This window comes from Camelus bactrianus, chromosome 6 (genome assembly GCF_048773025.1).
Source record: "Camelus bactrianus isolate YW-2024 breed Bactrian camel chromosome 6, ASM4877302v1, whole genome shotgun sequence".
Classification (NCBI taxonomy): Eukaryota; Metazoa; Chordata; class Mammalia; order Artiodactyla; family Camelidae; genus Camelus; species Camelus bactrianus.
In genome coordinates this window covers 29002352-29016849 of record NC_133544.1, presented here as the reverse complement: position 1 = coordinate 29016849, position 14498 = coordinate 29002352, and the positions used below count along the sequence as shown (strand labels likewise).

Genomic DNA, 14498 nt, shown 5'->3' with positions numbered 1-14498 from the left:
CCTCACCTTACGCAATAAATCCATGAAGATATTTTATACATGCTAGTTAACTTCTCTAATATGTATAAAATCAATGTACTACTAAAATATAAACATTCAAAGAGCACCTAAAATCAGGCAAACAGTAACCAGTCCTTATAACTTAAAATAAAAATTTTTAAAGAACAGAGAATTAAGCAGAAATGTAATTTTACATTGCCACCACAATCTAAGAGCTAATCCTAATAGATTCATAATCATTTCTTTAATTATAAGAGACAATACTTTTAATATAATGTGGGGCACTAAAAACTGAAAACAGAATCAATTCCTTCTTAACCTACATAATCTTCATCGGAATTCAGATTTTAGATCCTTTAACCTTAAAAGGCTTTAATTCTACCCTTGAGTATCTAAATTCAGACTAAAAAAAATAATTACTTTCTTGAAATCATGACAAAGAAAAAAAGATCAAAATTAAGTGCTATTTATTGGCAATAAAAGTGCTCTTTGCTCAATGCATGAGAAAATAAATGTATCCACTTCTTAACTCAGAATTCAGAAAGCAGTATCCATTTGTCTCAAACTTACTGATCAATAAAGTTTCCCTGATTTAAATGACTCCAACTGTACTTTACAACCAAATCTATCAATCATCAGTCAATGAACACTTGCACCTGGGCCTTTCAGTGTGTGGCCAGGATACGTAACTGAGAGCTACTGCTCTTCTTAGAACTCTTAGTAATCAGAAACACATTGACAAGTCAAGTCAGTGATGATCTTTTGAACAACACTGAACACAAAGACAACTTTCTGATGTGTTTCTAATGTCTAATGAGAGTAGTGGTCATCAGTTAAACCTCATCGGGTTATTTTAAAGCAGAAGTGACAAACCCAGGCATATTCTAAATTTGCCAATTTTTGATAGGTATCAATTGGCTGACTGAAGAACAAGTCGGAAAAATAATGCATACCTATAAATATCCATGTTACCTTATCCTTATGACATGATCTTTATAATTTATCATAGCAATGTCCTCCAAGGCCATCTCTATGAGCCATCTTTTTCACTAGAGCTCAGAGACAAGGGGGATTTTTGCTGTATTAAGTACTACAAACCTGAGAAAAATCAAATATCTATTAAATCAAATATCCATTAAAGTCAAGTAAAGCAGAAGAGAAAAATTAAAAAGTGTCATGCACTGTTACAATTGAGAAGTAAATGTTCATAAAACGCAAGCTTAAGAGCATGATTTATATCTGATTCATCATCTCTGTTCTCCCCATAGCTCCTGTCTTATAAACAGCATACACTCAAAAACTATTTGTTGAACTAATTAATAGACCAAAGAATAATACAACACCTTCACAGCAATGCATTATCAGTAAATGGAAAAGCCCAGAATTCTGATCACCATGTCAAAATGTATGTACTACAAAAGTTTATTTTAAAGTCAGAAACCTGTCCTGCCACTAGACGTATTTCTCCTGATAAACTAACCCCTGGACCACGAAATTAATTCTAATTAAATACATAAGAAGTGTTAATAAAGTCAGATTTTATTTAACTGGCTAAAGCCAAACACTACCTGCAGATAATAGGCTCTTACATAAATTTATTTACAAAAAACTGATTCCATAAAATGAAACATAACTAGTGACTGGGCAGCAGAAAATGATCATTAATTAGCGAGTCCCAATTAAGCATGTAGTTATTATCATAGCTATTATTTGATGCTTAAAATTATGCTTTGATGACAACACTGGGGATAAGCTTATTCATAAGGCATTTCTAACAGTTCCCCTCACTGAGATCATTCTCAGTTTTTCATACTGTACTGTGCCATGTGCAATAAATGTTAGATGTTGAGGTGCCGACCTCCTGTAAGCTTTTTGTGGGGTTCAAGTTAAACCACAACAGTAATAACAGTTGCATCAGCAATAGCAACCCGAGCCACAGAATGTCTGGGCCCTTGTGCTAGGAACTTTACAAGTGTTACTTCATTCAGTCCTCACCACAGCCCTGTGAGGTATTACTGTCCTTATACTGGTGAGGAAACAAACAAGTGACTTGTCAAAGGTAACCCAGTTTGCAAGCAATTGAGGTGATATTCACCCCAGGCACTCTGACTCCAGAGCTCATACTCTAATCTCTACATATAACTGTGGATACTTATAATGATCAATAAGGTCAGAGACCCATATAAAACAGAGATAGGACTAAATAGTTATCCCAATTATAAACATCATGACCAAGTTAATTAAATGCCTCTGCCCATTCACAACTCCCACTTTGAAATAGTATAGTTGCTGACGCTATCTGAAAAGCTTCTGAAGGTGCTTTTTCTACATTTTGTCACAAGCATTAAAAAAGAGATCGTAATCTCTCACTGTAACTCAAAACTTCATACTTACAGGCTATTAATCTACTAGCTCTACAGGTTCCAAAGCCTTGAATATCAATTCAGGGTAAATAATATTACAGCAACTCTCGTCCTACAGAGCTGAATATTTTTGTTTACTATTAGATTCTGTTTACACAAACCATTTATAAGATATAAGAAAGCAGAGAGTTATAATCCAAGTCAGGTACATATGGAGCTACATTCTGATTGGTCTCCCAACCAGATCCCAAGATGTTCATCTTCTTCCCAAGGAAGAAATAAAAAGACTTTTAAGCAAACATATAAAAGACTCCATTTTAGGGAAAAGGAGAAACCTAAGAGGAGGCAATTTAAAGAATTAGACTCAACCAAACACTTAAAAAAGTAAACCCAGGCTATCACCTAAATATATGTACTAGCATAACCTCCTCGATGTTGTCAGGCTCTCTTCTAAGTAGCATTCGAATATACAATGTTGTTCCTTATCTCTCAAAGGACTAACATCCATAAATATTCTAAGATGAGACTGCAAGCAAAAGCTGTCCTTTATAGACAGTCATGTTCACTCAAAGCCATGTAGTTCACAAAGTACCTTCACATATGACATTTCATTGAACACTACCTCCTTGCCAGGTAGTGAGGGCAATTTGTTGTCTCCAGTTTACTGATGAGGAATGAAGGGACTTACCTAAATTCATATAATTTATGTCTGGTAGAGCCTCCAACATATCACGTGACACCAAATTCCAGGCTCTTCCGTTGTGCCTCAGTCCACATCAAAAAGTCACAAAACTATCCTGTCTGCCCCATTTGCATGTGTTCATTATCAGCACTGTAAGAACAAGTGTCAGCTAACAATGACACCATGAGTTGTAAGTACAAAGGGGAAAGAAAACAAACTCAACATTTTTCTGAGAGGCCTAGCACTCTGTTCAGCATCCGATATAACCTTTGCCTAATGTAGCTCTCACAACAGCCCTTCAGGTGGGTGCTGGTACTCCCATTGCTTACAGCAGGAAAGAGAAGCTTAGCAACTTGACTTTAGTCACACATTAAATGACATAGCAGTGATTTTAACCATGTGTGTGCTATACCACACTGCCTTACATGATATCATAGTAACAACTTTTTCTAATCAACAGTAAAGAAACTACTTTTTATGTTAAAATGTTTTTATGTTTTAAAACATCAAAAAACCATCCTCTCACTTGTTGCTGTCACACTCTCACTTCCCCGGCAGAGTACCTTTTCTCCTTCCTGGTTTTCTCTGGTTTATTCTTAATATCTGTTGCCCTCATTGTATCCTAGAAAAGGGGCCAGCTATTAGAACGAAAAAGCAATGATGTAGCCTTAACAAATAGCATTTTATAAGGCCATAGGAATCATGCAAATATTATTTTTGCCCTAGGTCAAAGTTAATTCTATCAAATAGTGTGTGTCAGAAGACATGTGAGCCTGCCCAAACAATTAGAAAATGAAAACAGTGAACTATGAACAATCTGTCATTTTAAAAAATGGTTTTTCTTCCAGTTTTATTGACATAATTGACAAATGGCACTATATAAGTTTAAGGTGTACAGCATAATGATTTGGTTTATATACATCACAAAATGATAACCACAATAAATTTAGTCACATCCATGATCTCATATAGATAGAAAAATTAAAGAAACAAAAAAAAATATTTTTCTTGTGATAAGAACTCTAAGAATTTATTCTCCTAACATTCATATATAACATACAGCAGTATTAATTACAGTTATCATAATGTACTTTATACATTACAACTCTAGTAGTTGCTTATCTTAAAACTGGAAGTTTGCACCTTTTGACTGCCTTCATCCAAATCCCTACCCTACCCTAGCCCTGGTAACCACAAATCTGACCTCTTTTTCTATGGAACAATCTATCATTTTAATCACCACTTTCAAGGGCTTTAAACAATCCAGACAAGATATAAGAACCACAATAAAATGCATCAAAGTAATCTTATTACCATCCCAGAGTCTGGCCTCCCACATTATTTGAAACATTAGGGATAGATAGCATTAGCCTCAAAATACTACATGCTCCTCCCCTCAGGTGTTAACTGCTAAAAGAAGGACAACGATAATTAAAATGTAAACATGACACTTTAGTTTTAAATTGGGGAAGATTATTGAAGGACTTCCCAGAACAAAATTTAATTAGCTTTAACATGTTAAGGTGTATTTACAACTCCTAGAGGGAGCTTTCTTATCTGAAGCAAACAGAAGGAACTTTCTGTTAGCATAAGTTGTACTCATAATTGAAGGTGAATAGCTAATAAGGCTTTTAACCAAAACTCCATGTTTAGGGAACAAATAAAAGCTAACACTATCTGAACTAAACTGGAGGGGCAGGAAGAAAAGCCTGCTGGAAGGACTAGGAACAAGGACAGGAGTAGATAAAAAGGAAACAGGAAGGACTCAGCTAGAGGAAGTGTGAGGGAAAGGAGGAGGAGTAAGGGGAAAAGACGGCTGGAACCCAGAAAGTACTGATGGAGTACTCAGGCCTAGAAAAGTGGAAATCAATGCCTAGAACCAGAAGGTTTGCTAGAGACTGACCTGTGGAAAGGGCCCTGCTCTTCTATAGACTTAAATTAAGATAAAGGAAATGAACTGGCCAAGTCTAGAGAACATGGGGTTCCTTTAAGACATAAGGGAAGGTACTTGCACAAGGATAACTGGTAGAGAATAGAGGAAACTTTTTAGCTTTTTAAAAAAAATGTTAATTAACTTTAAATGGATTGATTGTATGGCATGTGAATTACATCTTAGGAAATCTGTTATTTTTAAAAACCGTGTTAAATTCAGCAATGTATGACTACATTTACGATTTAATCAACATGATTAATTCAATCTATACGAGGGTCCCCAATTTCCCTCACCCAGTACGGTGCGTTTATTTGCGTCTGGGAACAGTTCTGTTGGAATACTCCCGTATGAGAAGGAGACAGGAGTATTATGAATACAGAAGAAACAGGAGGGGGAAAAAAACTTGGAGCTGTTTAAAGAGCTCTTCCCCCATTTTAGCCCTTGGAATTTTTGGCCCTGTGCGGGAAGGACGCTTTTGTTTAGGGTATGCCTTTAAGTGGGATATCAAGTTTCTTCAGGAGATGATCTAGGGTCAAAATCTACCTAGTCAAAGAGAAAATGATCTGGGGTTGAAAAGTCAAGTCAGTCCTGGAGAAACCCCAGAAGGTTTATTGTGAAATGATCACATAAGTCTTATCTCTGCTAACCCCCCAAAATGGACCGCACGCCCCCTGTCACTTCCGAGTGCTACCAGCGAAGACGACGGATGCTATGCCGTGATCCCAGAAGTTTCTGGCGAGCTACCCACTGACGTAAATTAGAAAACCATTCGGGGACCAGCCTGGGTAAAGCAAAGCGCCACGTCCAGCGCTGGGCTCCCCCTTCCTCCTTCCTAATGTAGGAAAAGGGACGAGGTAAGGAGGGCAAAAGGCGAGCGGGAACGCCAGATCAGCCGTATTCGCCTTCCTCCCCTGAGCCCAGTTTCGGGGAGCGGCCCCCAGCGTACCCCATCTCCATTCGCCTGCCTGGGGCCCGCGACCCCCCGGAGGAGGGTGGCGGCGGCGAGCGCCCCCAAGGGCAGCAGGGGCACCTCCCCCGGGGCAGCTGTCGCCTCCGCCCGCTCAGCCCCGGCCTCCCCGGGAGCAATAGGCTATCGATTCAGCTGCCTGTCGCTAGGAGCCCAGGGAGAGCGAGGCCTACACCGCCCGGCCGGAGCCCCGGCCTCGATTTCGCCACTTTCCCCACACCAGAGGGGAAGCCCGGGGGCAACCAAGCCCAGCAGGGTGGGAGGGAAGAGGCGCGGAGACCACCTGCAACGGAAGCCGCGGGGAAAGGGGGTGCGGAAACGCGGCTCCCGCCAACAAGTCTCCCGGGGTCGCCCACCCCAAGCCTCACAAGTTGCGCATTCAAGTTCAGGCCGGTACCCCTTAAGCCTTCCAGAGCCCTCGGCACTCCCGAAATCATAAGAAAAACAAGACGCGGAAGAGGCCACTTCAGGAGCCGAGGAGATGGAGCCGGGCCCCTGAGGGCGCCGAGGGGGCGGCCGACAGGGACCCGCCCCCCCGTCACCACCCTTCGGTCGCCCGGCCAGCCCCCGAGTCGCAGCCCCGACCCCTCCAGCGGCCGGCCCTGTCACTGCCCACCCCAGGCCCCAAGGCCCCTTCCCCGGACGCCAGCAACAAGGGCTCGAGCTCCCCACTGGCCTCCGGCGCGCCTCGGCCTCCTCCCCCTCCAAAGCCCCCAAATGCCCCCCGCACCTTTTAAAGTAAACGGAGGAAGAGTTTCCCATCAAACTTTGTCAAGCGGTAACCTCGCCCCCCTCCCCGACCCACACTCTCAGGCCAGTCACCGGGAGAGAGCACTTTACACTTGGGATAAATCGAATTAAGGACCTGTCAACCATTTTAGGTCTTTTTTATGGAAGACATCCTCTCCTTCCCCTCCCTCCCCCTGCCAGGGTTTTAATTTGACACCCAACCTTGCCACCGCCGGGGAGGGGGGGGGGCGAGGAATTGAGGAGGGAGGGGGTGGGGACGGAGGGCAGGAGGAGGGTGGCGAGGGAAAGCGGAAAGGGGAGGTGGGAAGAGGGCCTGGAGGCGCGGGGAGGGGAAGGGGGTTGATTTACCTGAGACCAGCCACTGGCCTCCATTGTTGGAGAATTCAATGGCATTGACACAGCCGAAGTGGCCGAGGAGGTCCTTCTTGTAGAGGTTTCTGCAGCCTCGCAGGCGTCTCCTCTGAAAGTCCTGAGTGAGCAGGGGGTCCCCATGCAAGCCCCGCTGGGACAAGAAGCCCACCACTGACCTCATGCTGCCCCCCAGGCCAGCTCTCCTCTTCATGCTGGAACCGCCGCCGCTCGCGCCGCCGCCCCTCCCTCGGCCTCACGCGCGGCCGCCGCTCTCCCCCCACCCGGCCCTCCCCCCGCACTGCGATCCGGATGGTTCTTTAACCAGCCATAGCAGACGGAGCGAGGTGTGCAGACACTCGGTGGCGTTCGCGGCTTCCTGACGGTCTCCTCCCTCCCCTTCCCCCTCCTAGGCTCCTCCCACTTCTTCTCCGCCTCCTCCAGCAGCTGATCCTCAGTTGCGGCCGCGCTTCCGCGATGCGCGCGGCCCTTCCGTCGGCGGCGGGGGCCGGGAGTACGCGGGCGGCAGCGGCCCCTCCCCCGCCGCGGGCTGCGGGCCGGAAGAACGCGGGCGGCTGGGCTTTCCCGCCGCAGCTCCTCCCCGCGCGAGGAGTGGGGTCGCGCTTGGCTGAGGCCCGGCTGCACCCCCTGAGCGTCCCACTCTGTGAAGTTGGCGGCGCGCAACAATCAAAGTGGCCGCGGGGCTGCGGGCTCGCTTTCCTCCCCCGGCGGCCGGCGGTCCATCGCCTCCTGGAGGCCGGGCGCCGGGGCGAGTGCGGCTCCCCGCGCTTTTTTTTTCTTTCGGTCCGGAAAATGCAGCCCGAGGTGGCACAGAGGTGGAGGAAGGACTGCGGGCAGACGCTCCGGTCGTCTTCCCTTAGTTCTGCTCATCCTGGGGCCGCCCGAGCCCTGTCCAAGGGAAGGGAGCCCGGAGTTAGGACTGGACACTTGGGGTAAGGTTGCTTTGGACCCTCCCCTCAAAGAAATTTTTAACACCGCCTCTCCCCTCATCCAGTTCTCTGATTTTCCCTTCCTCCAGCCGTTTAGTGAAAAAGGCTAAACTGGGTTCCATCTGGTAGATGATAAAGTGGTATATGAGAAAAAGGTAGGAGGGGGAAGGAGAAATTCTTAAGAACTGAGAAGAAAATTGCCAAAACTGAGTTGAGAAAGCTCAGGTAAGCAGAAAATACTTCTGCCCATTAGTTCCAGGTACATCTGCAAGAAACAAGAAGCCTTATTTCAAAATAGCAATATATGTTATTTAATTGGGTGCGCCTCTTCAAGGTCTTGAGCGTGGAGCTCTGAGGCCGTACAGCTGTTAAGCAGCAGCTGCGTTCCAGGCCAGAAGTGGCTGCACTTCAGTAGGCTGGGAGCCTCCGCGTTGACCCCAGTGAGTAGTCTGGGTGTTAAGTGCTTTGGAATTCGACCAGATAAAGTGAGACAAAAAAAAAAGTCCGCTTGTCAGTGTATTGGACTTTTCCCAGAAGCTATTCTCTGTCATTAAACGGTAATAAGCTACTAGAATAGGCAGGTATCAGTTTTGCCCTTTCAATTTAGCAGGAATTACATCCTCTATCAGAAATAACAGATGGGCAGTCGGATATACTGCCATGAAAGATGGGCTGAACTTGAAAGAGGACACCTATCAAGCAAAATCACCTACTTCTACTTTTTGTACAAGGACAATAAGATTAATTATACTAATAAAAAATATACAGGTAAATGTTTAATTTAAAAGTCAACATTAAAACAAATGTTGCTGAACTTAAATTCTCCTAATTCCAAAAATTATGGTTTTAATGGAATTTTATTTCCATAAACAGGAAAATGTGTAATGCTTTCTTTTTAAAAGTTTAATTCTCAGGATGCTTCATAGTATTTATTCACTATAGCAGCACCATAAAGATCAGTAGTGGTTTACCAGCTTGATTATAACCAACATCTTTTCTTCATGGCAACCACCATCTTTTCTTCATAGTGATGTCATAATCTTTAATTAAATGTGTATTATTTTTATTATATCAGCATGTTCCCCTACTGTGCTGTAAGTTCTCATTGAGTTTGAAGTGTCTGTGCTTCATTCCAGTGGAGATGATTTCAAAGCCAGTTTCTCATCTCACTGTTCTTTTGCTTGACCTACTCAAAACACACATTCAAAAACAGGGAGCCCTCTGGCTCCTTCCAGTTAACAGGACATCATTTATACCTACTTTATTTTGCCTGGGGTGGGGGAGATGAGCACAGTAATGATGTGGTTGAAGTGAAATTTACTGTGGCAGTATATGACACCCCCTTCTGCCCTCTCATGCACATACCTCTTCTCCACAATTTTAAATGTAACTCACTTTTCCCCAATCCCTGGAATAACTGTCCCATTTACCTCAGCCTAAAAATAGACGAGGATCTGGTCACAAGCCAGCCCAATTCTAGGACCTTGCTGGAATTCTCCTTAACTGTTCAGTGACCAGCCAGGACAGAAATGTAGGACCACTCAGTCTGTTTATACACTACTGCTAGTCTAAGCAGCTTTTCATAAGCAAAGTGCATAAAATCTCTCATTCTCATAATTAGAATTGCCAGATAAAATGCAGGATGCCCAGTTCTATGTGAATTTCAGGTAAGCAATGAATAGTTTTTAGCATAAGTATGGACCATGTAATATTTGGGATATACTTATACTAAAATTATTGTTTATCTGAAGTTCAAATTTAATTGAGCATCATGTATTTTTATTTGCTAAGTCTGGCAACCCTGCCTATAACATAAGACAACTTTGGAAGATCAAACCCCATAGTATCTATTTGATTTTATTATGAATTTAACATGGTCCCTTGTGTCATTTATTGCCAACTAATAATATTGTACATAGCTATATAACACATTTAATCAATTTCAATGACCATATGAGCTTGGCCTTTTTTGTTTTGTTTTTTGATGGGGGGAGGGGATAATTAAGTTTGTTTGTTTGTATAATGGTGGTACTGGGGACTGAACCTGGACCTTGTGCATGCTAAGCATACACTTTACCACTGACTATACCCTCCCCCCCTAGACTTTCTGATGTAGGCATGTAGTGTAAAAGGCCAGTGTCCTTAATTTAAAAATAGCAAAGGAAATTGGACTCCTGAGTAATCTCTCCAGTACATAGAACATGTGGAGGAAGAGGGAGAAAAGTGAAAAATTCATGTTTTTCTTACTCAGGTGTAGAAAATTCTGTATATTAACATTCCTACTCAGAAAGCTTTGAAACACTTGAAAATTCATTCTGGAAAAACCATGATATGGAAATTACTTAACATGGAAACTCTTACTTAATTGTTACACCATGAGTTGAATACTGATCAAACATAGAATTCCCAGAAAGTCATTTATTCTTTGACTTCTATTTTGTTTGGCCCTGATATCACTGAAAAAAAAAGTAAAGAATCTTTAAAAATTTAGTTTCCTTAGATGCTAAAGAAATGCTCAAACATTAGAAAAATTTTTTTAAACTGAGAAAATACTAAGCCCCTTCTCACACATTTACTCAACTTTAGCATATTAAGAACTATGTATGGATACTAGCATGCTCAAAAATTTTTCACTTCAAAATATTTTCAACTTTAAAATAAAATAAACTGCTACTCATAGATAAGCGGTATTAATTGGGATAAAGATCAATGCATCAAGTATATGTATACTTTAACTGTAATGTCATTTAAATTTTAAAGGATAAATTATTTATTGGTCATTTCAAATAGACAAGAGTCAATTTTAACTTTGGAAAAAAAAATACCTATTTAAATGCAAATTCCTCCAACAAGAGCTATAGGACATATGTCCTTTTATTTATAACAATTTTATTAGATATAATTGACATAATGTAAAGTTCACCCTTTTAAAGTTCACAGTTCAGTGGCTTTTAGTACGTTCACAAAGTGGTACAGCCAGCACCACTATCAAATTTCAGAATACTTTTATTACCCCAAAGAGAAACCTCATTCACATTAGCAATCACTCCCCATTCCTTCCTCCCCTTACCCTCTGGCAAAAACTGATCTATTTACTGTCTCTTTGGATTTGCCTATTCTGGATATTTCATATGAGTAGAATTATACAATATGTGGTCTTTGTGTCTGGACTCATTCATTTAACATAATGTTGTCAAGGTTTATCCTTGTAGCATGTATCAGTATTCCATTCTGTTTTTTAGACCAAGTTATATTGTGTTGTTTGGATGATATCACATTTTGATTATCCATTCATCAGTTGATGGGCATTTGGCCTGTTTCCACTTTTTGGATTTTATGAATAATGCTGCTATTAACTTTTGTGTGAACATATGTTTTTATTTCTCTTGGGTATATATACCTAGTAGTGGAATTGTTGGATTATATGAAAACTATGTTTAACTTTGTGAGGAACTTCCAAACTGTTTTCCAAAGCAGCTGACCATGTTACATTCCTACCAGCAATGTGTGAGGGTTCCAATTTTTCCATATCCTTGTCAATCCCTGTTACTGTCCATATTTTTTATTAAAGCCATACAAGTGAGTGAAATAGTTTCTCAGGATTGTTTTGATTTGCGATTCTGTGATGATTTTTGATGTTGAGCATCTTTGCATGTGTTAATGGCCATTTGTATAGATCTTCTTTGGAGAAATAACTATTCGGATTCTTTTCCCATTTTTTAAATGATTTGTCTTTTTATTGCTGAGTTATAAGAGTTCTTTACATATTTTAGACACAAGTCCCTTATCAGATGTGTGATCTCCAAATATTTTTCCCATTCTGTGAATTGTCTTTTCACTTTATTGTATCCTTTGAATCACAAAATTTTTAAAATTTTGATAAGGTCTAATTACCTATTTTTCCTTTGGTTATGTGTACTTTTGGTGTCATAGCTGAGAAACACTGCCTAATCCGAAGTTACAAAGATTTATTCCTATATTTCTTCTAAGAGTTTTATAGTTTTAGCTCTTGCATTTAGGTCTGTGATACATTTTGAGTTAATTTGTGTGTATAGTGTGAGCTAGAGGTCCAACTTTATTCTTTTACAGATGGACATCTAGTCATCACCCAACCATTTTTTTAAAAGACTCTTCTTTCCTCCATTGAATTGATAGTGTATAGAAATACAACAGATTTTTGTATATTGACCTTGTATCCTGCAAATTTGCTTAACCCATTTATTAGCTCTAATAATTTTTTGGTAGGTTTCTTAAAATTTCTATGTACAAGATCATGTCATGGGCTAATAAGAAATAGTTTTACTTCTTCCTTTTCAATCCTAATGCCTTTTATTTCTTTTTCTTACCTAATTGCCTTGGCTGGAATGTCTCGTACAGTGTTGAATAGAAGTTTTAAGAACAGACATCTTGTCTTATTCCTAGTATTAGTCACTATTAAATATTATGTTAGCTATGGGTTTTATGTGATTCCCTCAGGCTGCAGAAGTTACTTTTTATTCCTGGTTGTAGATATTTTTATCATGAAAGGGTATTGGATTTTGTCAAATTCTTTTTCTTTGTATGTTGAGAGGATCATATATGGTTTTTGTACTTTATTCTATTAATATGATTTTCATATGTTAAACCAATCTTACATTCCTTGGTCATGGTGTTTAATACTTTTTATATGTTGCTGAATTCACTTTGCTAGTATTTTGTTGAGGAGTTTTGTGACTGTATTCATAGGTTTTTAGTTTTCTTTTCTTGTGATATCTTTGTCTGCTTTTGGTGTCAGGCTAATACTGACCTTATAAAATGAGATGGAAGTCCATTGATTTTTTGGAAGAGTTTGTGAAGGATTAGTGTTACTTCTTTTTTAAACATTTGGTAGGATTCAGTAGAGAAGTCATCTGGCCTGGGCTTTTCTTTGTGGGAAGATGCTGATATATTGATTTGATTTCTTTACTTGTTACAGTTTTATTCAGATTTTCTGTTTCTTCTTGATTCAGTTTTGGTAGTTTGGGTGTTTCTAGGTATTCATCTAGGCTATCTAATTTGTTGGTATGCTAATAGTATTCCCTTTTAATTCTTTTTATTTCTATAAAGTTGGTGGCAATGTCACTTCTTTAATTCCTGGTTTTAGTAATTTGAGTCTTCCCCCTCTTTTACTTGGTCAGTCCAGCTAAAGATTTGTCAATTTTGTTGATATTTTCAAAGAACCAACTTTTGTTTTTGTTTATTCTCTCTACTTTTTTTTTTTTACTTTTATTGTTTTTATTATTTCCTTCCTTCTGTTTGCTTTGGGTTTAATCATCTTTTTCTAATTTCTTAATTTGGAAGGTTAGGTTACTGATTTGAGCTCTTTCTTTTTAATGTAGATATTTACAGCTATTAATTTGTCTCTAAGCACTGTTTTAGCTGCATGCTGTAAGTTTTTGTATGTAGTATGTTTTCATTTATCTGAAGGTGTTTTCTAATTTCCCTTGTGATTTCTTTTTGTCTCACTAGTTATGTAAGAGTGTGTTGTTTAATTTCCACATATTGTGAACTTCCTCAATTTCTTTGTTATTGATTTCTAATACTTTTTAAAAATTTTATTTATTTATTTATTTTTTAAACTTTTTTATTGAGTTATAGTCATTTTACAATGTTGTGTCAAATTTTGTTTTTTTATGGAAGTGCAGTTGATTTACAATGTTAGTTTCAGGTGTACAGAAAAGCGATTGTCTACTACATTTTTTAAGGGGGGCATTTCCCACAGTTCTTGAAGGGAGTTCCCAGTCTGTGAAGTGATTGAATTCAGTAATTAAAGCCAGAATATTATTTGTTACTAGAATTTTCAAATCACACTTCAACTTACTTTCCAGACATTTGGTTCAAGTTTGCCATGCATATTTCTTCATGATGAATGAAGAACTCCAGTTTGAAATAACCTTTATGGAGTGAAAGTGGACAGAAATTCTCAATGGCCAGTATTATTCATTTGATATTTACTCAGTCATATTTTCTATGCTATTCTATGCCAACCATCTGGGTTTTGTATACTTGAAGTTTTCTTGACAAAATCATCATGAGCCAGCTGTTTTTACTTATTTTTAATTTTAGGCTTCCACATGAATAACCTCTGGTGAGTGGTATGAGAAACTGTTAAAACAGTTATCGTTTATTGCTATTGGTATGTAGTCACATAGCCAAGATTTCTTTTTCAGAGATGGTTCCATGGATATATAATGTTTATTGAGCATCTTTAGTCTGCTAAACACCATTTAGAAAATAAAATTGGGCAATGCCCCTTCCCCTGAGTAAAATATGCCCAAGGAGAGGCAAGAAGATTCTTTGCTGTGGAGGTCAAATATATTGTCTTTATGGATTCAGTGGTAATCGAGGACAGGCTCCTGGAAAATGAAGTGACCACAGCATGCGTTTATAAACTTCTTTCCCCTCCCTTCTGAGCAAACCACATGAACTCATGATGTAAATATAACCAGCATTCTTGACTACAGATCCCACTTAAGTTGGAGCTGGT

The 14498-nt window shown here is 40.0% G+C and overlaps 2 protein-coding genes across 4 annotated transcripts in view; one reads left to right on the top strand and one right to left on the bottom strand.

Annotated features, from left to right (window-relative positions):
- Positions 1–7442, bottom strand: part of DCAF5 (DDB1 and CUL4 associated factor 5) — a 92206-nt gene extending 84764 nt beyond the window's left edge. For 2 of the 3 annotated variants that reach the window (XM_010962308.3, XM_045522146.2), the window contains exon 1: positions 7044–7442. In XM_010962308.3, coding sequence (XP_010960610.2) covers positions 7044–7257 — 214 coding nt within the window. In that variant the 5' untranslated portion in view covers positions 7258–7442. The remainder of the gene's footprint in view (positions 1–7043) is intronic. The other variant, XM_045522147.2, reaches the window with a different exon arrangement.
- A 105-nt stretch (positions 7443–7547) lies between these two features.
- Positions 7548–14498, top strand: part of EXD2 (exonuclease 3'-5' domain containing 2) — a 71654-nt gene continuing 64703 nt past the window's right edge. Inside the window, exon 1 of the mRNA XM_045522149.2 lies at positions 7548–7996. The gene's annotated coding sequence lies outside the window, so the exon portion shown is untranslated. The remainder of the gene's footprint in view (positions 7997–14498) is intronic.